Below are 25,157 nucleotides of genomic sequence, written 5' to 3' on the forward strand. Positions count from 1 at the left end.
CCACTCGGTTTCCTAACCGGAAACAATATCCTCTCAAAAGAGAGGCTCAGGAGGGACTACAGCCTCTAATAAATAAATTCCTTGCTTGTGGGCTATTGGTCCCTACCAGTTCGCCATGTAACACCCCAATCCTCTCAGTAAAGAAAAAAGATGGAACCTTGTGAATGGTTCAAGATCTCCGGATTATAAATGAAGCTGTAGTCCCCCTCCATCCCACAGTACCCAATCCCTATGTAATCTTGGGAGAAATCCCACCCAGTGCCAAGTGGTTTACAGTCTTGGATCTCAAAGATGCATTTTTTTGCATACCACTGGCTAAAGAATCCCAAAACCTTTTTGCCTTTGAGTGGGAGGCCCCAGGAGAAAAACACCAACAGACGACTTAGACAGTATTACCTCAGGGGTTCAGAGATAGCCCCCACCTGTTTGGACAGGCCCTTAGCCGAGATCTCCTAGATCTGGACCTGGGACCTAATGGGAAAATATTACAATATGTAGATGACCTACTAATCTGCTCTCCAGATGAGAAAAGCGCCCAACAACATGCAATTCAGGTTCTAAACTTCTTGGCAGAAAGGGGATATAAAGTCTCCGGTGCTAAGGCACAGATGGTCGAGACAAAGGTCACTTACCTGGGAGTTCAGATTACACACGGGTCCAGGAGGCTGTCCTCTGATCGGGTACAAGGAATCCTCCAGTTGCCCTCCCCCACTACTTGAAAACAATTGCGAGCTTTCCTGGGGCTAACTGGTTATTGTAGAATCTGGATACCCAACTATGGTCTAATTGCCCAGCCCTTATATGAAAGCTTAAAGAGACGAGATGATTCAATCCCACTGATGTGGGGAACTCCTCAAAAGGAGGCAGAGGCTACACTAAAACAGGCCTTAACTCAGGCACCTGCCTTGAGGTTGCCAGACCCAGAAAAAGCATTCCAACTTTATGTCCATGAAAGAGAGGGAATAGCCTTGGGAGTGTTAACTCAAAGGTTGGGATCTGAGCCCCAGCCTGTAGCTTACTTATCCAAGAGGCTCGATCTAAGTGCCCGAGGCTGGCCCCCCTGCCTTCGAAATATTGCAGCTATTGCAATCATGATAGAAGATGCTTTAAAACTCTCCTTTGGGGGCAAATTAACTATTTTTACCAGCCACCAAGTAAAACAACTCCTAAATGGGAGAGGCCATTTATGGATGTCTGATTAAAGAATCCTCAGATATCAAGTAATGCTGATGGAAAATCGAGGCCTCACTATATCCCCTTGTGAGGTTCTTAACCCAGTCACCCTCCTCCCTACCTCCGAGGGCTCTCTCCTCTTTCACTCTTGTCTAGAAACCTTGGACCACTGGACAAAACCCCGAGAGGGATTGTCAGAAGATCCTCTGACCAATCCTGAGGAAATCTGGTACACTGATGGAAGCAGCTTTGTCTTGGATGGAAAAAGAAGAGCCGGGTATGCAGTAGTCTCCAATTTTGAGACTATAGAGGCTAAGCCTCTGCCACCAGGTACTTCAGCCCAATTAGCTGAGCTCATAGCCCTGACTCAAGCTTTAGAGCTGGGAAAAGGAAAAAGAATAGCCATTTACACTGACTCCAAGTATGCCTTTCTGGTGCTACATGCACATGAGGCTGTTTGGAAAGAAAGGGGCCACTTGACCACCCGAGGGTCCCCAATCAAATATGGTGATCAGATTCTTCGACTCTTGGAGGCGGTCCATCTGCCTACTGAGTTTTCAGTCTCCCACTGTAAAGGACACCAAAAAGGGAACACAGAAGTGGCACGAGGGAACCAAGCAGCTGATCAGGCAGCTAGGAGAGCAGCATTACAGAACCATGACCTAATAGGGACTGCCACCTTAGTTCCACAGACTAATTTGCCAGGAACTCCTTCATATACTGAAGGCGAGATTCTTAAAGCTAAGAGCAAGGGCTTTCAAGAAGATCATATGGGGTGGTTCCAAAAGGAGGGACTCCTTTTTCTTCCTGGAAACCTCCAATGGAAGTTGGTTAACTCCTTACATGCCACTACTCATTTAGGAGAAAAGGCCCTCCAAATATTACTAGGAAGGTCCTTCAGAGGAACAGGCCTCCAAACAACTATAAGACAGGTGGTCTCCTCTTGTCCCACTTGCCAATTAAACAACTCTCAAGGAGCTCGAAGACCCCAGCTGGCCCAGCCCATCCAACGACGTGGGGTCTACCCAGGAGAGGACTGGCAGATGGACTTCACCCAGATGCCAGTTTCTCAAGGGTATAAATACCTATTCGTTATGATAGATATATTCACAGGATGGATTGAAGGCTTTCCCACCCGGACTGAGAAGGCTGAGGAGGTGGTAAAAAAAAACTGGTCCATGAAATCATTTCAAGATTTGGTCTGCCCAGGTCATTACAAAGTGACAATGGGACATCATTTACTTCTAAGGTCACCCAAGGAGTCTCGAAAGCATTGGGCATTACTTATTATCTCCATTGTGCCTGGAGGCCTCAATCTTCAGGAAAAGTAGAAAGAGCCAATCAATTCTTAAAATCAGCGATAAAAAAGATAACCCAGGAGACCTCCCTGGGATGGAAGGAGGCTTTATCAATAGCTCTCCTCTGCACCCGCATTGCCCCTAAGGAACAGGTTGGTCTTAGTCCTTATGAGATGCTATATGGGAGACCTTTTGTTTATGTCAATGACCTCTTCCTAGATCCAGAGGTTCAGACCCTCCAGTCTTATACCATAGCCATTGGGCAATTCCAACAGGATATACGCTTGTGGGGTATGAACCAGGCCCCAAAAGATTCTAAAGAGTCACCACTATATGCTCCAGGAACTCAAGTCCTAATTAAAGTCTGGAAAGATGGGTTCCCAAAGGCTCAACTCCAGCCCACATGGAAGGGCCCCTGCCCTGTAATACTTTCTACCCCCACAGCAGTCAAGGTACCAGGACATGACTCCTGGATTCACTACTCACGAGTCAAGCCATGGAAGAAAACAGAAGAGGACACTCAATACACCTGTGAGCCCCTGAGAGCTCTCAGATACCTATTCAGAACTACCAATGAGTGCCGTTCTAATGAACACCCCCAAAATCTGGTTTCTGGGGATAAGATTTCTCAGGATAACTCTAAGGAGCCAACACAGCTTGACAGAGACTGTACTCCAAAACAGACAGGAGATAGATCTTCTGATCCCTGAACAAGGAGGGACTTGAGCTATCCTGGCGATGTGAATTTAAAATTGACCAATGTCCCTACTAGTCCTCGTTATGCTATATTGATGATGCCTATGATTATTCCATGTACTGTCAATTGTCTAACCTGTTTTGTCTCTGACCAGGTCAACCAGCTACAACATGCAGTGCCAGTTCAACAAAGATATAAAACTACAGCTGACCACGGAAAATATCACACGCCCTTGGACACCGCTATAAGGACTCTGAAGATTGAGACTAGCAAGAGGGGGAGGCCCAATACCGCTCGCCGCCCCAGTTCAGCAGGAAGTAGCCAGAAAGACCTCGACGCCCCTATTCCCAAAGAATTGGGCCTCCCATCTCTTGAGAGGGGAATGTTAGGTAGGTAGAATAGGGAAAAGGAGTCCAAAATGGCGGTGGCTAAAAGACAAGGAAGGTCCGAGGACCAGAGTGAAGACTTCAGGCAGAACAAACAGAACAAACTCCTGGCTAAGCCCAATTTGCATAGGGCAGGCCCAGGTGGAGGAAAAAACATATAAAAGGAGGAGCCAAAGCGCTTTCTTTCAGACTCTCTCTCCCATGTGCCTGCGCTCTTTTCTTTATATCTCTCTCTCTCTATCTTCTAAATAAAATGGAGCTGTAACACTGAATTGCCTAAGAGCTGTAACACAGTTTGTCCAAGACCCGAGAGCTGTGATGCGCCGAGGGCTTTAATGTCCGTTGCTCCAAATCTGTTGTGATGAGACAAAGAACCGAGGAACATACACTCGCGTGACAATTATCTTCTGGGATTTTGCAATGTTTGTGGTATTTGCCAGCTCTTTTAAATATGTAATATGTTATTATTTCACATTCTAAGTAAATTTTCATACCCATACTGAATTTTGTGTTAGCGATTTTGTATTCCTTTTCTTAAAGAACGCTCCCCTCCCTTACTCCCCTATTAAATTCTGTAAGCTATATCACCCTGTTGATAACTCTTAAACCAAAATAGGGGTAGTTTTCAAGCTGTGTGATCCCGGGCCAGTGGCTGTACTTCTCTGAACCTATTTCCTTAGTGACAAGATGGGAATTATAATAGCTCCCACAGTGCAGGGTTTTTGCTAATTTTAAATAAGCCAAGGCCTGCAAACTGCTAAGTGCAGGCTTGGAACACACCGACCGACGATAAATCTCAACCGGTCTTCACGCTAAGAACATTTCCTTAGCGTCTTAACCCGAGGCGAAGACCTCGCTCTGCGCATGTGCGTCGGACACTTTCCCGTCCCGCCCCCGTCCCTCCATATGGGCGTGGTCTGCTCTGCCGCAGGGGGTTGTGGGCGGAGTCAAAGAGCTACTTCCGGGATTTCCTCCCTCTCCGAGGTGCAACCTTCTTTCTATGATTGGCAGTAGTTTCCAGCCAATAGTGATTGGAGAGGAAACTGACGCTCCGACACATTTTGGAACTTCTCTTCCGAGTTGACCAATTGCAAGCTCTGGAGGGGACTGAAGTGACGGGCGTCTGTTTTGACTAATGAGAACTTGGCTGCGAGTAAGCCAGAACCAATCAGCAGCGAGAAGGCCGGATCCTGGGGCGGGGTTGGAGCTTCGGCAGTTGAACCGCTCGCGAGGAGGGGCGTCCCTGGAGAAGGTGAGAGACGGCTAGGGTTGCGGGTGCGTGGGTCGGAGTAGCGATCCTGGGGGCGAGGGGGTGCTCTGGGGGGAGAAGGGGCTGAGCAGGCATCTGACCTAGTAGTGTGAGAATCGGGAGGGGTTGCCTTTAACACGGGTAGGCGCTTTCGTGAGAGGTTGTGAGACAGAGGGTAGTATGTGAGTCGGGGGCTGCTTTCTGTTTCGCATGAGGCTCTTGAACGGGGAAAGTGTGTAAAGTAGGATACAGCAGATGGTGAAACGTAGAAATGCCCTTGTAGGACAGACTTGCAATTTATTGGGAGGTTTTAAGACAGAGGATTATTACAGCGCGATGTGGAGTGGTGGAGGTCCCTGCCATCTGTTAACAAGCTTTGATTTGGGTGGAGGGCAGATGAAGAACAATATTGTGGGAAGGAATGTGTGAAGACTCCAGGGATGAGAGTGTGTTTTGACGACTTGTGAAGGCTTTTGATACACGTAACGTTTACTGAGGGCTGTGTGACAGGCACCTACCAAATGTTGCATGTGAATTAACTCAGACTTCTTAATAATGCCACGGGTGGTTAAGAGTGTGGGCTCTGGCATTGGGTTGCTTTAGTTTGAACGTTGGCCCTGCCACTGGGTGAGTTGTTTAATCCTCTGTGCCTCAGCTTCATCACCAGAAGAATGACCTTCTCTCTTCTCTGGCTATACCATTCACCTGGTGGACTCACCCAGCCTCTTGGTTTCATATACTCTTTATGTAATGATGTTTCTAAGTGTGTATCTCCATTTGGAGTCTCTACCCTGAACTCAAGGCTCATATGTGCAGTGGCTGGCACTACTGTTCTCTACTTGGAAGTCCAGCTGACACACAGACTTCAAAAACGTGTCCCAAACTAAACTTGGAGTTTTCCCCTTCAGCCTCCAAACCTAGTTGATGACAGTTCCATCCTTCCAGGTACTCAGGACAGAAACCTTGGAGTCGGCCTTCACTCCTTCCTGTTCTCTCACCCACGTACTGTCCATCAGTCAGCAAATCTCATGATCAACCTTCAGAACACATGGGACTTCCCTAGTGGTTCAATGTTAAGACTCTGCGCTTCCAATGTAGTGGGTGCCGGTTCGATCCCTGGTTAGGAAACTAAAATCCCACATGTTGCACAGCATAGCTTAAAAAAAAGAAAAACACCACATCCAGAATCCAGTCATATCCCACCACCTCCTTTGCTACATTTGGCCTAAGCCATCACCTGTTCTTACCTGGTCTGCTGCAGTGGCCTTCTCACTGACTTCCCTGCCTCTACCCTTGACCCCACGGTCAAGTTAGTTCAAAAGTCAGATCAAAAAAAAAAAAAAAAAGTCAGATCATGTTGCTCTGCTGTTCATAACCCCCCCATGGCTCCCATCTCATGCAGTAGAAGTCTTCGCCAAGCCTACGAGGCCCCACCTGATCCAGCTCCCCCTCTTCCATGCTCTCAAATCCCACCAATCCCACTTGTTCATCCTGCTTCAGTTGCCCCAACCCGTTTGCTGTCCATCAAACAGCAATAAAATCTCCACTTGGGAAATGTACTTGCTGTCCCCTCTGTCTGCAATGAATTCCCCCAGGCTCTCACTGACAACCCAAAACCAAAATAGCTTCTGTCACCCTCTGGCTTTATTTTTTTTCATAACACTCACCACTACTTCACGTAGATTAGTGTTTGTTTATATCCACTGGGCTACTTCGACGTCCCTCAGAGTGTGGGCTCCAAGTGGATCTAGAACTCAGCAACTGGAAACGTGCATAGTACTTAAAGGTATTGCTGCTGCTGCTGCTGCTAAGTTGCTTCAGTCGTGTCTGACTGTGCGACCCCATAGACAGCAGCCCACGAGGCTCCCATCCCTGGGATTCTCCAGGCAAGAATACTGGAGTGGGTTGCCATTTCCTTCTCCAATGCATGAAAGTGAAAAGTGAAAGTGAAGTCGCTCAGTCGTGCCCGACTCTTAGCAACCCCATGGACTTGAGCCTACCAGGCTCCATCCATGGGATTTTCCAGGCAAGAGTACTGGAGTAGGGTGCCATTGCCTTCTCCACTTAAAGGTGTTATTTGTACTGTTTCACCATTACATTTCTTGAGAGGTCTCCCTGTGATATAGGGCAGGACTGTTAAGCTTTGGGAGGGTGTTGGGTTGTGTGTTGGGGTCTAGATGGGGTCATAAACTGAGCAGAATGTGGTGGCCAGTAGCAGAAGATCTCAGCTCTAGTTTGTGCTGGGGAAGCTTGTGGGAAATGCAGATTCCTGGGCCCACCTCCAGAGATTCTGCCTCTAGCTTTGGGACCACGCCCAGAACACTGCCTTGTCACCAACTCCCATGTTGAAGCTGAAGGTCTGCATTCCTTACTTTGAGAAACAGGTCAGTTCAGAGCTCGGGGTTGAACTCTTCATCAGTCAACTCCCCTTTGTTGTTGGCCTGGTGCTGGCCGGTGTTGGGAACCCTGAAGTGATTGAGGCAGTCCTTACCCAGCTTGGGAGTCAGGGAGGGCTTCCTGCAGCAGGGGGGACACTGGAGCTGAGACCTGGAAGATGACAGAGGAGTGAGCTGAGAGGAGAAGACCTTGCTTGTATCTCCAGTGCCCTGAACCCTGTCTCCTGGTATCGAGCATGAATTCACAAGCAGCTGCTGATCTGTGCCAGGCCCGGGGAGCTGAAGATACAAGAATGGTCAAAATGGCTGTGCCTTCATGGGCATCTGGCTTGCCAACTTATCATCAGCTAGTTGTACAGATGGTAATAGCTGACCAAGTGCCAGGCACTATTTGAAGCATCTTATGTATACTGACTAATTCAGTTCCCACAATAATCCTATGTGAGGCGGGAGTTCTTATAATCCCTGCTTCACCAATGGAGAGAGGTTGGGAGAGGCTAAATGACTTGCCTGGGGTCACACTGCGGGTTAGGATCTGAACCCTGGAGTGCTTAAGGTGTGAGGCCCCATTTGGATTTGTTCTGGGAGGGAAAGGAGCAGAGGGTTAGGGGAGCAACTGGAAGGTGGTAGTCAGGGAAGGGCCGCTGAGGAATGAGTAGAGGGTGAATGTGCCAGTCCCTCACTGCAGGATTCCAGGCAAGTCTCAGTTTCATCTACAAAATGGGGGATGGTTACAGTACCTACCAGAGAGTGGAACTAATGGTGAATCATTGGTTGTTAAGTGGGCATGGTGTTTATCTAAGGCAAAACACATTTGAAGGATGGCAGGGGAGGGAGAGTCTGATACCCCAGGGGGTGGTGATGGGCTTCAGTGTGCACTATGGAGGTCTGGATGGTGGGGTGTCTTAAAGGGTTTTGGGGTCTACATTCCAAGGGGATAGTGTGGAAGACCTTGGTCTGTATTTTGGAGTGCAGGGCTAAGGGAGAGGGGGCTCTGTTCAGCCCTAATTCAACCATGTGATGGCTGGGGGGGGGGGGGCCAGGGGCCATGAGCTTGGAATGGGGCTAGGAGGAGTTACTTAGGCCAGGCCGTGTGTGTGTGTGTGTGTGTGTGTGTGTGTGTGCGCGCGCACGCACACACATGTGCACATGTGCATGCATGTGCGCACTAGGTCATGACTGGCTGGACTGTTTGGGGGTGGCAGATAGTGGGGAAACAACCATCAAGGGTGGGGACTGCCAGGGGCGGGGATTTACTCATATCTGGTGTGGGAGGTGGTGATTTGGATTTGTTTTGGGGGAGCCCAGCGTAAGGATTGTCAGCTCTGGTCGGTCCTGTGAAATCTGAAATATCCAGGGAGCACAGTTTGGGAAGAGGAGCTGGGGTGGTAATGCAACATTGAAAATGCACAGGTGGGTCACTTTAGCGAAAGATGGGAGGGCTGGGAGTTGGAAAATGAGTGTGTGTGTGTATGCGCGCGTGCACTCATGCACTAAAACCATGATGTCATGAGGCCAGAGAAATGGGGTTAGGTGTGTGGCCCAGAGTGGGGCGCTGGAGAGTCCACACTTAGTGCACGAAGTGGAGGTTCTGACGTCACGGGTTGACGGGGGTGGGGTCGGGGGGCGGCGCTTCAAAGGCAAGGCATCCCCGCTGGGTTGGGGAGGGGGGACGTGTCAGAAAGCTGAGGTGGAGAGACCTGGTACTGGAACAAAACCAGCAACCAGGATGGGCCACTGGTCGGCGGTCACAGAGCACGGATGGGGGATGCAGGTAGAAGGACAGTGGGGGTGGGGTCGGGCGTGAAGGAGGGAGGAGGGGCTCAGGGTCTGGAGGATCGCAGGGTCCGGGCGTGGTGATCAAGGGAAGAGAAATGGAAAATGCGGGGGGCGGGCGAGAGAGGGAGTATACATAGAATTTGAGAGGGGACGGAATCCAGATGAAATACAAGGGTTATGGAATACAGGCTGAAAAATGGGGTGTGTGTGGAGTAGAACCTTGGGCTGATATGCGGATAGAATCCAGGCGGAACAGCGTAGGGGGGACAAAATTCAAATAGAATGTTAGGGGGAGCCCCAGTAGAACATGGGGGACTTGGAGAGGGGGTAGTGGCCAGAATATAGGGAATGAGTGTTGGGGAGCTGGTGTCAGGAGGGGGAGAGTCGAACTGTGGGGATGGCGAGTGTGGAGATTATTCTGTCTAGAAGAGGGAATGGAGGGAGGGGAGCGGGTAAAGTTTGTGCAGGTGAAGGAGGCAGGTGTAAGGAGAGGATTGAATTCGGGCAAAATATTCAGGGGCTTAATATCTGGGGACTGAGGTGGGCGGGTTTGTCATCAGGACAATTGGATGAGAAAATCCCTGTTAGCAACTGAAGGGCTATGAATGGGGGGCTTTTGTGCGGGAGTGGGTAAGGAGGAGGGCGGGGCCGGGTTAGCAGCCGGGATGGGGTGGGGCAGGCCCTCTTCCTCCTCCGTCTCCCGGATCGGGTACCACGAGTACCTTGGTGAATTAGGGGCGGTTAGGCTGCGTGGTTCAGCAGGTGTTCCGCAGCTGTTTTTGACTCCTTGGTAACCTGGACGGCGCGGCCGCTGATTGGCTTGCGGCGTGGGAGGGGCAGAGTGGGTGGGCGGGGTTTAGAACACCCGGTGGGGCGGGGCCAGCGCTGCCTGGCACCCGTATTGAGGGCCGGGGACTGAGGGATATGTTGAAATGTGTAGCTGTTTGTTTGCCAGTAGGTCAGGAATTATTAACCCCCATTTCTGAAACTCCGGAGAATGAAAGTACAGTTGTGAGAGTGTGAATTTTCCGAGGCAAAGTGGTCTCCAGATTTCATCAGCACCTCCAAAGCACCAGAGACGCCTTCCCCAAATAAAGTTAAGAGCCTGGACCTAGGGTCAGAGAAGCCTCTCAAGATGTCTGGGGCTCAGGCAATTGTCTTTGGGCCTTTGAGAAAGGGGATCTGTGGATGGGCTTCAAGAGTGGTATTCTGGGAGGCCCTGAAATTACTTGGCAAAGGTTTTTGGATCTATTAATTTATCTGGGGAGACTTAAGAGATCTCATTAGATTTGCAAAGACTCTAGGACTCTAAAAAGATTAAAAATCACTGACCTAAGAGATTCAGGGCTCATTTTTTTTTTTTTAATAGTGGCACTTAATTTTATTTATTTATTTTTTGGCTCCACTGTGCCTGGCTTGCAGGATCTTAGTTCCCCAACCAGGGATTGAACTCAGGCCCTCTGCAGTGAAAGCAAGGAGTCCTAACCACTGGATAAACAGTGAATTCCCAGGGCTCGTCTTTTTCTCAAAATATTAGATTTTCTAATATCAGACTTCAGGAAGGACTAAACTGGGGAAAGTGTGAGGACTAAAGAGACTAAAGAGAAGGAAGGACTAAAGAGAAGGAAGTTAAGCACAGGAGGGGTCCCTGTGATCTGAGTGGGGGACAGCTGTTGGTGGCTCTGTCTTTGGAGCACCTCTGGGACTCTGGACAGAGCTCTTTTTCTCACGGAGCCACAGTTTCCCCATCTGTACACTGGGGAGAGAATGGGCTTGCCTTGTCTTTCTAGTCCCTTTCAAGCTCAGAAACAGCCACAAAGTAGTAATAACAAGAATAATGACGGTCAGGTGTGGGGATGAAATAGATGAAGAGGATTAAGAGGTACAAACCTCCAGTTATAAAGCAAGCCACATCATATAGTCAATAATATTGAAGTAACTTTGTACAGGGACAGATGTTTCCTCGACTTATTGTGGTGATCATTCCATCATGTGTGCAGATGTCAAGTCACCATGTAGTACACCTGAAACTCACATAATGTCCATCAATTACATTTCAGTAAAAAATGATGATGATGCAAATCCATATTGAATGCTTGGTGTGTGTCACACGTGGCTCAATTTTGCTGAGGATTTTTACATGGTTAATTCATTTAATCTTTACGCCAGTCCAGGGAGATGAATGCTGTTATCCTCCTATGGGCTTACAAAGGCCTGCAGGAACATCATCTGGCCCGTTACGTCTCTGATCTCCTCACTTTCCCCTCTCCCTCCCTCACGCTGACCTTGCTGTTTTCAGAACAAACTAGGAACATCCCACCTTGGAGCCTTTGCCTGGCTGTTCCCTCTACATGGAGCTTATTCCCCAGATATTCACCCATCTCCTCTCTTCCATCCAGGCCTCTGCTCAGTGGGGAGGGGGTGGCCCTTCCGTGGCCCCCTTAGCTAAAAAGAGCAACCCCCACCCACTAGCATCCTCTTTCTCCTCTTCTTGACATTTTTATGTCTCTATTGCCGCCTTCTTGAGGGTAGGGATAGAATATGGTTTCTCATCATATCCCCAGCACCCAGGATAGCATGTGCTTTATTTTTTTATTTTTAAACTGGAGTACAATTGCTTTACAATGTTGTGTTAGTTTCTGCTGTACAATGTGAATCAGCTATAAATGTACATATATCCCCCTCATCTTGCGCCTCCCTCCCACCCACCCTCCACCCCACCCCTCTAGGTCAACACGGAGCACCAAGCTGAGCTCCCCATGCTATATCTATTTCACGAGTTAGAGTGTATATATATCAGTGCTACTGTCTCAATTCGTCCCACTCCCTCCTTCCCCCTGCCTGTGTCCTTAAGACCATTTCCTAAATCTGCATCTGTATTCCTGCCCTGCAGGTAAGTTCCATTCTGTACCAAATGGTTCCCAATCCTTACCATTTTTCTAGATGCCATATATATGTGTTAATATACAATATTTGTTTTTCTCTTTCTGACTTACTTCACTCTGTATGGCAGGGCATGTGCTTTAAAGGTAAGGAATCTGGCTCCAGGAGAGGTTAAGTTTCTCGCCCACGTACATGCCCAGAGCTGAACCTGGTTATGAACTCAGGCAGCCCGGGGCTGGCATTCTGAATGACTCCCTAGAACTCAGGCTGAGGATGGCGGCCTGATCCCCTCCTCCAGCTTCTCTAGCACTAACAGTGAGTAGTAGTCATGTTGGCTAAGAGAAAGTACTTATACTTGCAATGGACTAATGAAGAAGATCAATGATTACTTCAGTTTAAATGCTTCAGGTGTCTCATGGAGAATCTGTTAGCCATGCACTGGCTCTTCTCTAGACTTGGGGCACTCTCCTTAGGGGTAGCCACATGGTTTGTTCCCTCACCTCCTTCAGTTCTCTGCCCAAATGTCACCTCCACAGAAGGCCTGCCCTTGACCCCCTATTTAAAATCCCTGTCCAGCCTGATCTCAATGCTCCATCTTTCTTTCCAGCTTGACTTTTCTTCACAAACGTTTGAATAAATGAATAAGTAATAAATATATAATGCATATAGGGATTAATAAATTAATAATAGTATTAATCATGATTCTCTTATTGGAAATCATATATTCTATTAATCAGCATATATTAGGCCTAATAACGTGCAGAACACAGTTCCCAGGGCCTTTACGTGTATTGTTCAGTTTAATCCTCATGACAGCTCTATGAGGTAGGTGCTGTTCTGTACCCATATTCCAGATGAGGAAACTGAAGCACAGAGAGGCAGAGTCTCTTCCTAAGGTGGTGCATGGTGGGACCAGGATTCTGGCCTTCCAGCTCCTGAGCCTGGGCTCTCAGCCCCTCTGGGTCTCTGTCTCATCCACCTCTCCAGCGACTCTGGCCATGGACCAGCCTGCTGGCCTGCAGGTGGACTACGTCTTCCGGGGTGTGGAGCATGCTGTGCGGGTGATGGTGTCTGGGCAGGTGCTAGAGCTGGAGGTGGAGGATCGGATGACGGCCGACCAGTGGCGGGGCGAGTTCGATGCCAACTGTGAGTGTGCCTGCCTGGGTGGGCTCGCCTGTCCTTCCCCAGAGTCAGTGTCTCCCAGAAGATGAGGCCAGTCTGGATCCTGCTCACCTGCCCCTTCTACCTGACCAGAGCTCTCTAAGGGGGAGGGTGTGTAGGACTCATCCCTCGGGCCAGAGGCACTGGTGCTGGGGAAAGGTAGAAAGCTTGGGTGCATTGCCCTTGGGCTGGGCACGTGGTCGGAGCTCAGGAAGGACTTTTCTCTCTACCTAGTCATCGAAGATTTGACTCACAAGACAGGGAACTTCAAACAGTTCAGCATCTTCTGTAACATGCTGGAGTCGGCCCTCACCCAGGTAGGGGCCAGGGTTGGGGGAGGTTTTTGTCCTCTGGGTCCCTGGGAGGGTAGATGCCCGTCTGATGTATGCAAGACCTTCTACTTCTCTTTCATTGAGGAAATAGGGCTGTCTTTTCTTCTTTCCCAAATGTACATGGCGTATTGTCATTGTAATTGTGATGACAGTGGTTCTCATGGAGAAAATTCAAGTCACAGAGAAATGTAAAGAAGAAAGTAAAAATCACTGCATTCCTCATGTTCACTCCTGGTAATATTTTGTTAGTATTTTGATGAAAATCACTCCAGCCATCTCTCCATTTCTCTATTCACTTGTGAACATGTGTGGTGTGTATATTTGCAGATCTCTAATTTTACAGAGTTGATAAATTTCCCAAGGTATTCTGTAACCTTTAAAAAAGATCCAACAGTATTTCATAAAAAATTTAGTCATATCAGTGGATGTAGCTAATCATTTCATCTACTGGGAATCTGTTGTGTGCCAGGCACTGGAAATACAACACTGAACAAAAGAGACAAAATCTGCCCTCACGAACCTGACATTCAGTGCTCCCACTAGACAGACAGTTGAAAAAAAAATATATGTCAAGTAGTTGAAAGTATTAATATGAAAAAAAGAAGCAGGTTGGAACGTAGATACTATTCAGACATCGTTTGAAAACTATGAACTGCATTATTTCTCTGATTATGGATAAAATTACACTCATAAAATTGTGATGATATTAATGTGTGTGACTTAGAAAGTGAGAGTCTTAATTCCCTTTCTATCCCCCACCTTAGACTGTTAACATTTTGGTGTCTATAAGCAGTATAGCATAATGGCCAAGATTATGGATGCTAAAAGTCAGACTCATCACTACCGCTTACTACTTGGGTGCCCGGGGCCAATTACTTCCCCTCCGTGTCTTAGTCTCCCTATCTGTAATGTGGGGGTGATAGTCCCCTTTTCAGAGGGTTATGCAGGTTAAATGAGTTATATGTAAAAAGCTTAGAATAGTGCCTGACTCACAATAAGCACTAAACAGATGTTGCCTGTTTTTATTATTATTGTAACTTTTGAGTTTGTCATCCTTGTTAGTGGTTGCTTAGCATTCAAGTGTACCCATGCATCATGATTTATTTAACCCAGAGGTTCTCAAACTTTTTGGTCTTAGGACCCTTTTATATGCTTAAAAATTACCGAGGGTACCAAAGAGCTTTTGTTTATGCCTGTTTCATCTAGCAGTATTTGTTCGCCATGTCATAAATTAAAACTGAGAAAAATATAAAGATATTTATGAACTCATTTAATAACAATAACAAACCTGTTATTGACCTAAGTAATATTTTTATGAATAGTAGTCTCAAAACCAAAATTATTTAGAAAGAAATGTAGTTTTTTTAAAAAAACATTATTGAAATCTCTTTACTATCTGGGTTAATAGATAACTGCTAGGTTATCATGTGCTTCTTCAGTCTGTTGTGATGTGTCCTGGTTGACATACATGCAGAAAAAAAAAAAAAATCCTCAGGAGGCTATGTGGCTGGCAAAGGTAGTCCTTTAATAGTTTTTTCGGATAATTCTGCTCACACATTAAAATTGGATACATGGTAGTTTCTGAAAGGTTTCTTGCAATGTGGAATCTGAGACCGTATCAATGAATTTTTCCTATGCTGTCATATTAAAATCTATTGGCATATCTTGTACTTTGCAAGTATCTTTTACCTATTTTGTAACATCATGGGTTTGTAATATCACTTGTAACATCAGGAGTTGGTCATTTGGGAAATATTGCTTCATGGAATTGTGCAGATCTTTCAGAGGTTGCCACATTTCATTATACAGTATTAGGAAGTCACATTTGTTAATATCCTCACTGATCTGGCCAGGAAAATCTTTCAACATTGAGAAACTGTCAAGCCCGCAGTGGCAGGCCCAAGTTTTCTAAAATTTGAATTTTCACTTTAAAGGTTGAATTTTATCGTTGCCAACAAATACTGTTAGCTGTTTTTCTTCAAGTGACAGGCTCACTTTGTTCATTTTTGAGAAAATGCTTGCCAAATATCAAAGACTAAATAACCATGGTTTTGTCTGTCAGTACCTTTTCAAGTAAAAATAGTGTTCCATGAAAAAGTGGCTAATTTAGCTCCAAATTCAGCCCCACAAGTGCTTTTCTTAGAAAGTGTCATACTTGGATATGCAGCCAAATGTGGACTTTCTGTTTTGTCACACAGAGTAGTAAACATCTGTGTGCTCAAGGGTCAAGATTCAAAAAAATTAATAAGTTTTGCAGGTTCATCAGGGACATTCATAGGTTTCATTTTGTTTTTATTTATCTATTTCTTTGTGTGTTTCTCCCTGCCTCCCCTCCCCCGTGGAGACTGTATAGCAGCCGTGGAATATATAGCAGTTGCTAGTACATTCGACGCCCCTGGCTTGAATTCTGCTAATGGGCACCAGCAGTTTTACCCACCATGACTTTTGTACCATCAGTGCGCATGTCAGCACAGAAAGAAAAGGCAGATGACATCTTAGTTATTATTCCGCAAGTTGTTTTGACTGCATGTACTCCCCTAAAAGGGTCTTGGGGACCCCCAGGGGTGCTCAGACAACACTTGGAAGTCACACCACTAAGCTGTCTCCTGTGGCTGAGAGTTGCGGTTCTTTCCAGTTTGTCCCTCTGATGATTTCCTGCACCAGAGGGCCATCTTGACCCACAGCCTACCACGGCTGGGTAGGCAAGCCCAGCTAGCCCAACAGATGATCAGGGCATGGCCTGGGCGTGTGGGTTGTGTGCTCTGGGTGTGGCCATGTTGAGTCTTTTGGCAACTCCTCCATTCTCTCCAACAGAGCAGTGAGTCGGTCACCCTTGACCTGCTGACCTACACAGATCTGGAGTCCCTGCGGAACCGAAAGATGGGGGGCCGCCCAGGCCCCTTGGCCTCGAGGTCTGCCCAGCTCAACTCCAAGCGCTACCTGATCCTCATCTACTCTGTGGAGTTTGACAGGTGGGTACAAGGGTACCCACCAGGCTGGTAGCTGGTGGTCAGGTGGAAGAGGATGTGGCTAGGACTTAGGAACCGCTGGTACCCAAGGCAAGGTGGGGATGTTGCTTAAGCCTTGCCTTTGGAATCTTCAGTGTGGAGGTTTATGTCGTTTAGTATTGTGTTTGGCTGCAAGTATCAGGATAACCATTACCAGGGCCTTGAACAATAGTTTATCACATAACAAGATGTCTAGGTAGGTGGCTGCTACTCAACAGCTTCATTAGGGACTCAGCCTCCTTCTCTTTTTGTTTTTCTTTTGTCATCTTTGACATATTGGCTTTTTGACCTCATCATTATCTCTTCATGGTCACAAAAGAGCTGCCGGACCTCCAGACATTGCATCTGTATCAAAGCAGAAGGAAATGGAACAGAACTGTGCTTGCTAATTGTATCTGCTGTTTTCATCAGGAAAACAAGTGTTCCCAGAAGACTCTCAACCAATTTCAGTGTTTGGCCAGAAATGGTCACCTGTCCTTTCCCAGGTGGATTCTTGGCCTCTGAGATGCCATGGTTCTAATCCTTCTCAGGATTCACTACCCGCTGCCCCTCCCGTACCAGGGCAAGCCGGACCCTGTGGTCCTGCAGGGCATCATTCGCTCACTAAAGGAGGAGCTGAGCCGCCTTCGAGGGCTGGATGGCCAGGACACTCGGGATGGCCGGGAAACTGAGATCTGGCACCTGCGGGAGCAGTGAGTCTTGGGGGTGGGTGGGCATTGGGGGCTGGGGGAGGGGACACATCCCATCGTGCACTGCAGGACCCACTGCTTAGCAGTGTTGGAAAGATGGCCCTCCCTCATTCCCCAAATATTTATTCTGAGCCACTCCTTTGTGCCCGCCGTGTGTTAATGGTGCTGGGGACACAGCAATGACTGAGACAGTCCTGGTCCTATCCTGGGGCTCCCAGTCCAGTGGGGGAGACAATGTCTGCAGTCAGAGAAGATTCACCATGGATGAGGGAGTGCAGAGGGAGACCTGACCCTGCCTGGCGAGGGTGGGGTGTTCCAGACAAAGGGCAAGGCAGGTGCAAAGGCAGGGTGTGAGGCAGGGCTCTATTCAGTTGAATCCACCTTCCCCGAGTACCTCTTTTTTGCTGACCTTTCCCTAACCATGATGTAGTGCCAGCCCAGGGGGCAGAGACTTTGATCACATACCCACCTGAGTATATTGCAAATAGAGATGGGGTGAGACAGGAAAGGGAGCCTCTGCTTTGGGAGGCTGTAACAGGAACCTGATAGGTTCTTGGGGTGGGGAAGAGTGTTTTAGCAGAGGGAACAGCATGTGCAAAGGTGGGAATGTTTTGAAAACAAGGGGACTTAAAGAGTGAAGTGAGGAAAGCAAAGGCTCCTAGCATATTTACTGAGTGCCTGCTGTATGCTTGGGACTTGGTCTCCATCTGGTAGGGGTCCTACACATTCAGTTCAGTTCAGTTCAGTTGCTCAGTCATGTCCAGCGCTTTGCGACCCCATGAATTGCAGCACGCCAGGCTTCCCTGTCCATCACCAACTCCTGGAGTTCACTCAAACTCAGGTCCATCGAGTCGGTGATGCCATCCAGCCATCTCATCCTCTGTCGTCCCCTTCTCCTTCTGCCCCTAATCCCTCCCAGCATCAGAGTCTTTCCCAATGAGTCAGCTCTTCGCATGAGGTGGCCAAAGTATTGGAGCTTCAGCTTTAGCATCAGTCCTTCCAAAGAACACCCAGGACTGATCTCCTTTAGGATGGACTGGTTGGATCTCCTTGCAGTCCAAGGGACTCTCAAGAGTCTTCTCCAACACCACAGTTCAAAAGCATCAATTCTTCAGCGCTCAGCTTTCTTCACAGTCCAACTCTCACATCCATACATGATCACTGGAAAAACCATAGCCTTGACTAGATAGACCTTTGTTGGAAAAGTAATGTCTCTGCTTTTGAATATGCTATCTAGGTTGGTCATAACTTTCCTTCCAAGGAGTAAGCACCTTTTAATTTCATGGCTGCAGTCACCATCTGCAGTGATTTTGGAGCCCAGAAAAATAAAGTCTGACACTGTTTCCACTGTTGCCTCATCTATTTGCCATGAAGTTATGGGACCAGATGCTATGATCTTCGTTTTCTGAATGCTGAGCTTTAAGCCAACTTTTTCACTCTCCTCTTTCACTTTCATCAAGAGGCTTTTTAGTTCCTCTTCACTTTCTGCCTTAAGGGTGGTGTCATCTGCATATCTGAGGTTATTGATATTTCTCCCGGCAATCTTGATTCCAGCTTGTGCTTCTTCCAGGCCAGCGTTACCCATGATGTACTCTGCATATAAGTTAAATAAGCAGGGTGACAATATACAGCCTTGACGTACTCCTTTTCCTATTTGGTACACATTGGGGAGGGCTAATACTATTTTTAGTATTAATAATAATAGCAGTATCTAATGTTTATTGTGGAGAAGGCAGTGGCACCCCACTCTAGTACTCTTGCCTGGAAAATCTCATGGATGGAGGAGCCTGGTGGGCTGCAGTCCATGGGGTTGCTAAGAGTTGGACATGTCTGAGCAACTTCACTTTCACTTTTCACTTTCATGCATTGGAGAAGGCAATGGCAACCCACTCCACTACTCTTGCCTGGAAAATCTCATGGAAAGAGGAGCCTGGTGGGCTGCAGTCCAAGGGGTCGCTAAGAGTCGGACACGACTGAAGCGACTTAGCAGCAGCAGCAGCAATGTTTATTGAGCACTTAACTGTGTGCCAGGAACTCTGTTCAGTGCCATATGATTTAATTCATTTAATCCTCCCAGAGTAGGCACTACTATCATTTTATGGAGGAAAACTGAGGCCCAGAGAGGTTAGAGAATTTGTTCCATACACAGTAAAGTACTATGGCCAGGCTCGACCTTGTATCCAAGCAGTCAGCTCAAGCCCCTTTTCCTTCCTCAGCCACTGTGCGCCGGCGGCAGGACTGAGCGCTCAGGAAGGACCAGACCTCTCCCCTTTGAGCGGCGGGAGCTCTTTGGGCTGGAGAACCCTGTGATTCTTCCTCGTGTGTGCATGTGTTTCCCAGAATGGCCACAAGACGGCGCTCTCTGCTCTGAGAGCCAGAGCCAGGCAATTCTTACCTTCCTCTTCCCAACTTGAAGTTAGGGAGTTTGGAAAGAGGCCAAGATTCATTAATTCACTCATCTAACATTTAATGAGTTCCTACGGTGTGCCACGTACACTTCCCGGCACTACTTGATGTTTATTGAGCCATCACTCAGTACTGTACACAGTCTAAGCACTCTTTATAGATTCCTACAACATTATCAGTAGGTGTTATTATTATAATCCAACTTCACAGAGATGTGAAGTGAAACTGCCCCAGGTCACACAGCTCGTAGGAGCTGGAATAGAGTTGGGTACAGTCAGCCTGGCCACAAAACCCGGATCCCGACACCGGGTTTGACCGGAGAGCTGGAGGAAGGATACAGATAGAAAACAGATAATCACACTGATCAGTGATTGGTGTTGGGAAGGAAGTGTACAGAGATCCGGGGGGCAGAGACTAGAGGGACCTGACCTCACCCCTGGCTGGGGTGGGGGGCCAGGCAGGCTTCACTGGGGTCTTGATGTTTGGAGGATGAGTAGAGTCATTCCTGCCAGGAGGAGGAGAGATGGTTTAGGAGGAGGGAACTGCATTTGCAAAGAGCATCGTGGGAGAGGGAGGTGGGAGGAGAGGAGGGGAGAGGGGAAGTCAGCTGGAAGGGACCAGATGAAGAAGCTCCTTGGAGAGTGTAGGGGAGCCACAGATTTTTAGAAAACGTTTAATTAGGAAAAATTCCAAGCATGCACAGAACTAGTAGTATAACACACAGGTGCTTGTGCCCCAGCTTCAATGGTTATCTAACACATTTTGCCCATCTTCTATGATCTACACCCTTTCCTGTCCTCTGAGAAGCAAATCCCAGATATTGGATCTCCTCTGTAAACATTTCAATATGTATCTTTTAACATATAAGGTTATTTTTGATAAAAGCAACAAACATAAGCGGTATTATGACATCCAACAAAACTAACAAAAATACCTTAATGTCATCTGATACCCAGGGTGTGCAAATGTCTTTTTGTAATTTGCTTGTGTGAATAAGTATTCAGATATGGCCCCACATTACAGTTTGTTGTGTTTCTTAAGTCTCTTAATTTATTACAGCCCCCTTTACTTTTTCATGCTGCTGCTTTGTGGAAGAAGCCAGGTTATTTATACAGTTTCCCACATTCTGGATTTTTTCTCTTTTTTGCCACATGGCTTGTGGGATCTTAGTTCCCCAGCCAGGGATCCAACCCCTTCCCCTCTGCAGTGGAAGCAAGGGCAAAGTCTTAACCACTGGACCACCAGGGTTCTTGTTGATTTTATCACTGTGATTCATGTTCAGTTCAGTTGATTAGTCGTGTCCAACTCTTTGCGACCCCATGAATCACAGCACGCCAGGCCTCCCTGTCCATCACCAACTCCTAGAGTTCACTCAGACTCACGTCCATCGAGTCAGTGATGCCATCCAGCCGTCTCATCCTCTGTCGTCCCCTTCTTCTGCCCCCAATCCCTCCCAGCATCCGAGTCTTTCCCAATGAGTCAACTCTTCGCATGAGGTGGCCAAAGTATTGGAGTTTCAGCTTTAGCATCAGTCCTTCCAAAGAAATCCCAGGGTTGATCTCCTTCAGAATGGACTGGTTGGATCTCCTTGCAGTCCAAGGGACTCAAGAGTCTTCTCCAACACCACAGTTCAAAAGCATCAATTCTTCGGCGCTCAGCTTTCTTCACAGTCCAACTCTCACATCCATACATGACTACTGGAAAAACCATAGCCTTGACCAGACCTCTGTATTTCCCGTGAAGTGGTGGTTAAACTGATAGGCTAATGAGATGCAGGTTTCTGGGACGCCTTCCCCCGTGGTGCTGTGTATCTGCCTACAGTCAGGTGATGTTGGGACTGGTGGGTGTGGATGTTGAGCGCTGGATCCCTGTCTTAAAAAGGTCCTGTCAACCCAGCATCTCTTGGTGGTTTTTATTTGCATTTCTCTAACGCAAGCGGAGCGTGCCCACCCGGGTGGAGGAGGGCAGAGTATGGAACCGTGCCCCTCACCCGGCCCCGGCATTCGCCTTCTACCTCCTTCTCCCAGGGTGTCGCGCTTGGTGTCTGAGAAGCGCGAGCTGGAGGCCCAGCTGGGCAGGTTGCGCGAGGAGGCGGTGACCGGGCGGGCGGCGCGCCAGGAGGTCGAGTCTCTGCGCGGGCTCGTGCGCGGCCTGGAGCTGGAGCTGCGGCAGGAGCGCGGCCTCGGGCACCGCGGGTCGGGCAGTCGAAGCCAGGATTGCCGCCGCCTCGCCAAGGAGGTGAGGGGGCGGGGCGGCCGGCGGGGCCCGGACTTTGGCTTTAGTCTGGACCTCCACGCCCCTCTTCTCTCCCTGCAGCTCGAAGAGGTGAAGGCGTCGGAGCGGAGCCTGCGTGCGCGGCTGAAGGCGCTGAACACCGAGCTGGCCCTGTACAAGAGGGGGTGAGGGGCGCGCCCGGGGCGGGGCCTCGGCGCTGCGGACCCGCCTGCGGGTGGGCTCCGGGGCGAGATGGGCGGGGCGGAGCCCACGTGACTGGGCGGGGCATGGGTGACGGGGCGGGGCCCAGAGAGGTTGGAGAGGACCGGTCGGGCCTGAGTGGGCGGGGATGGAGGGTGGGAGGGACCTAATGGGCTGCCAGCGGCTTAGGAAAGGAGTCAGTAGTTGAAAACGATGGGCGGGGTCTGTAGAGAGATGGGCAGGCCTGAGGCGGCATTCGGGAGGCCGGCCTGGAGCTAGGGACCGAAGAGGGGCGGAGCCTGAAGGCTAGTTGAGTGAGAGGGCGTGGCTAAGCAGGTGGGGATCCGGGTTATGTTTGCTGGCATGTATTGGGGTGCGTGTTGAAAAATTGGGAATGATTTCCAGGGAGCTTGGGAGACCTCTGGGAGAAGGGTCTACTGAGAGGATGTGTTAGAATGTAGGGAACTGACAGATGGTTTTTTTTAGGGGGTTGGTTGGGGGGTTCTGAGCGGGTGAAGCCTGGGGAAAGAGGTCTGTGAGGACCGTGTGTAAGAAGTGAATGTTAGGAGTTGACGGTGGGGGGGTGGGGGTTGGGATAGAAGGTTCGGAGATGGTGCAGTCCGGGAAGAGTGTTGTCACCGGTGGGAAACTTACAGTGGGTTCGTGCTCCCAGGAGACGGACCCCGCCGGTGGTGCCGCCCTCGGCGCGGGAAGATCGGGCTTCCACGTCCCGGGAGCGCTCGACGTCGCGTGGCCGTGGCGCCGCCCGCTCCTCATCCCGGGAGAGCGGCCGCGGAGGCCGGGGTCGAGGCCGCCCTGCCCGCCCCTCGCCCTCGCCCACAGGTCCGTGATGGCCCTCCCTGCCCGTGGGAGGAGGTGTGTGGGACTAGAACTGTGGGGGCGTGATCCGGTGACCCCAGCCTCCTCTTCTCTCCATACCCACCCCCACCCGGTCCTAGGTGGTCGCGTGCCCCGTTTCGACCCAACAGCCTTTGTGAAAGCCAAGGAGAAGAAGCAGAGAGAGATCAAGATGAAGTTAGAGCATGTTTCCTCCTCACCTGCCCGTAGCCCTGCCCCTTTCCCTGCCGCTCTGAAGCGTGCCCTCATCCAGCCCCTTCTCCCATCTCCATCACCTGTCGCCTGCTCCTGCTTCCCGCCCGACCTTCTCCTCTCCTGATTGCCAGCCTCCCCTCTCCCCATGGCTTGTCTCTCACACCCCTTCCTGGTCTGTGTCTCCGCATTGTTTTCACCTATTTAGCTGTGACCCGCAGGGGCGCAGCTACGCCCTTCCCGGGACTGGGCACACAGGTGGACGTCTTATTTCTCGTTCCCCAGGCAGCAGCGGAACCGATTGGGCAGCGGAGGAAGCGGGGACGGCCCATCCGTCTCCTGGTCTCGCCAGACTCGGCCGCCGGCAGCGGTGACCGGTCGAGGAGACGCGGCTAACCGCTCCCGAAACCGCAGCTCCTCGGGTAACTGGGCTGGCGAGCGGGCTGGGCGGGATTGTGGCCCGTGCGGGAGGCTCACACTCTCCGTCTCCCCCTAGTGGACAGTTTCCGCAGCCGCTACTCGTCCGCCAGCTCCTGCAGCGAGTTAGAGGATTTCTCTGAGTCCCTCCCTAGAGGGTAAAACTTGGGCTGAGGGAAAGGACCGCCTCCAAACGGATGTCTGGGGAGATTCAAAACACTCTTTTGAGGGGAGATTGGGTGATGGAGGCTGGAGCCTTGAAACCGACGAAGAGTGCGAGATGGGAGGTGCCCCAGACTTTTCCCATTGGCCCTGATCACTCCTTCCTCTCAGCGTTCGCCGCCGGGGGAAGGCGCCCAGCCCCACCACGTGGAGTGGGTTCAATACGGTGAGTGTCTTTCCTCGGGCTTTGGAGAAGGCGGGGCAGCATTAAACCACCAGAAGCTCGCGCTCTTTTTCTCCCGTGATTCCATTCTAGTGGGTCGGGTTGTAAAGGGCGATTCGGAATTCCTCTGGGGCAGTGTTTTGATACCTTTGGGTTGGAGGGGAGAATGACGGTGCGGTGGAGGGTGGTTGTTGTTTAGTCACTAAGTCGTGTCCAACTCTTTGCGACCCCATGGATTGTAGCCTGCCAGGCTCCTCTGTCCGTGGGATTTCGCAGGCAAGAATACTGGAGTGGGTTGCCATTCCCTTCTCCAAGGGGATCTTCCCGACTCAGGGAACGAACCCGCACCTCCTGCATTGGCCAGCAGGTTCTTTACCGCTTAGTCACAGGGGAAGCCCACCGGAAGAGCAGGGGATGCCGATTAGCAGCAAGGCTCTGGCCTCAAATTGCCAGGTCTTAAAACCTGCCTCCGCTTGCTATAACCTGTGTGATTCAGGGAGTTACTTAGCTTCTGTAGCTATCAATAGTTTCTATATCAGCTAAATGGGAATTGTAATAGTATTCACCTCAGAAGATTCTGGTGAAGATACAAGGAGCTTGTTTTGCATAAGTGCTCAGCAGATGTCACCCCTTATTTTTATGAGGTCCTTTGGTTCAGAATTTCTGGTGGGATTTGGGGGGTGCCGGAATAGAGGGTGCCTGACCCCCTTTCCCGCCATCCCCAGCAGCAGAAGTCCACCCCCCTTGAACGCGGTCGCCATCAGAGACGCCTGGCCAGTTCAGGGGGCTGGGTTCCCATCAAAGGTGAGCCTGGGACTCAACACCTCCCCCTCTCCTGCCCCAGAGCCCACTGGGATGGTACCGAGGGCAGGATTTTGGGCCCCTTACAGACCCCCACACCCACGCCTGCTCTCACAGAGTACAGCTCGGACCACCAGGCGGCTGACATGGCCGAAATAGATGCCCGCCTGAAGGCCTTGCAGGAATACATGAACCGACTGGACATGCGGTCGTGACCTCGGATGCTGACTGGACCTCCAACCCCACCCACCGCTGGATTCGGCGTGGGGGCGGGGCCGGTGCGTCCTGGCCCCGCCCCAGCCCCGCCCCTCCTGGTGCTCTTGGGGGGGGGGTCTCAGGCGTGTGAGGCCCCACCCCCTCCCGCAGGCATGGCCTGCTGGGAGGGAGGGTAAGTGAGTTTTGTAAATAAACATATTTGCCTTTGGGATCCCTCAGTTTATGACTGAAGGGTTGGGGTGGAGTGGGGAGAAATGAAGATCTGGTGGCTGGGATGGCAGGGTGTTTAACTGGGACCTGTGTGTATTTCTGGCTGTGACTTGGGAGGCAGATGGGGCTACAGGCTCAGGAAAGACTCCCGCACTTTCTAAAGCGATGAAAGAGGGGGACCCGAGGGTTGGGAGTGAGCAGCTCAT

The 25,157-nt window shown here is 49.7% G+C and overlaps 1 protein-coding gene across 4 annotated transcripts; it reads left to right on the forward strand.

Moving 5' to 3' along the window:
• The first annotated feature begins 4,747 nt into the window (after positions 1-4,747).
• CCDC61 (coiled-coil domain containing 61) lies at positions 4,748-24,952 on the forward strand. 4 transcript variants are annotated; one of them, XM_019980047.2, is made up of 14 exons: positions 4,748-4,806; positions 12,849-13,007; positions 13,257-13,339; positions 16,169-16,326; positions 16,893-17,054; positions 21,485-21,695; positions 21,774-21,856; positions 22,546-22,715; positions 22,832-22,907; positions 23,208-23,344; positions 23,419-23,497; positions 23,673-23,727; positions 24,450-24,528; positions 24,643-24,952. In XM_019980047.2, exons 2-14 carry the CDS (start codon positions 12,860-12,862, stop codon positions 24,738-24,740), a joined length of 1,539 nt encoding a protein of 512 aa, XP_019835606.2. In that variant the 5' UTR covers positions 4,748-4,806; positions 12,849-12,859; the 3' UTR covers positions 24,741-24,952. The 4 variants fall into 4 exon arrangements, with proteins under 4 accessions (XP_019835606.2, XP_070627408.1, XP_070627407.1 ...); XM_070771307.1 differs by lacking the exon at positions 4,748-4,806 and adding an exon at positions 8,879-8,973 and having other exon boundaries at positions 24,453-24,528; XM_070771306.1 differs by lacking the exon at positions 4,748-4,806 and adding an exon at positions 8,880-8,973.
• The last annotated feature ends 205 nt before the right edge of the window (positions 24,953-25,157 follow it).

This window comes from Bos indicus, chromosome 18 (genome assembly GCF_029378745.1).
Source record: "Bos indicus isolate NIAB-ARS_2022 breed Sahiwal x Tharparkar chromosome 18, NIAB-ARS_B.indTharparkar_mat_pri_1.0, whole genome shotgun sequence".
NCBI lineage: Eukaryota > Metazoa > Chordata > Mammalia > Artiodactyla > Bovidae > Bos > Bos indicus.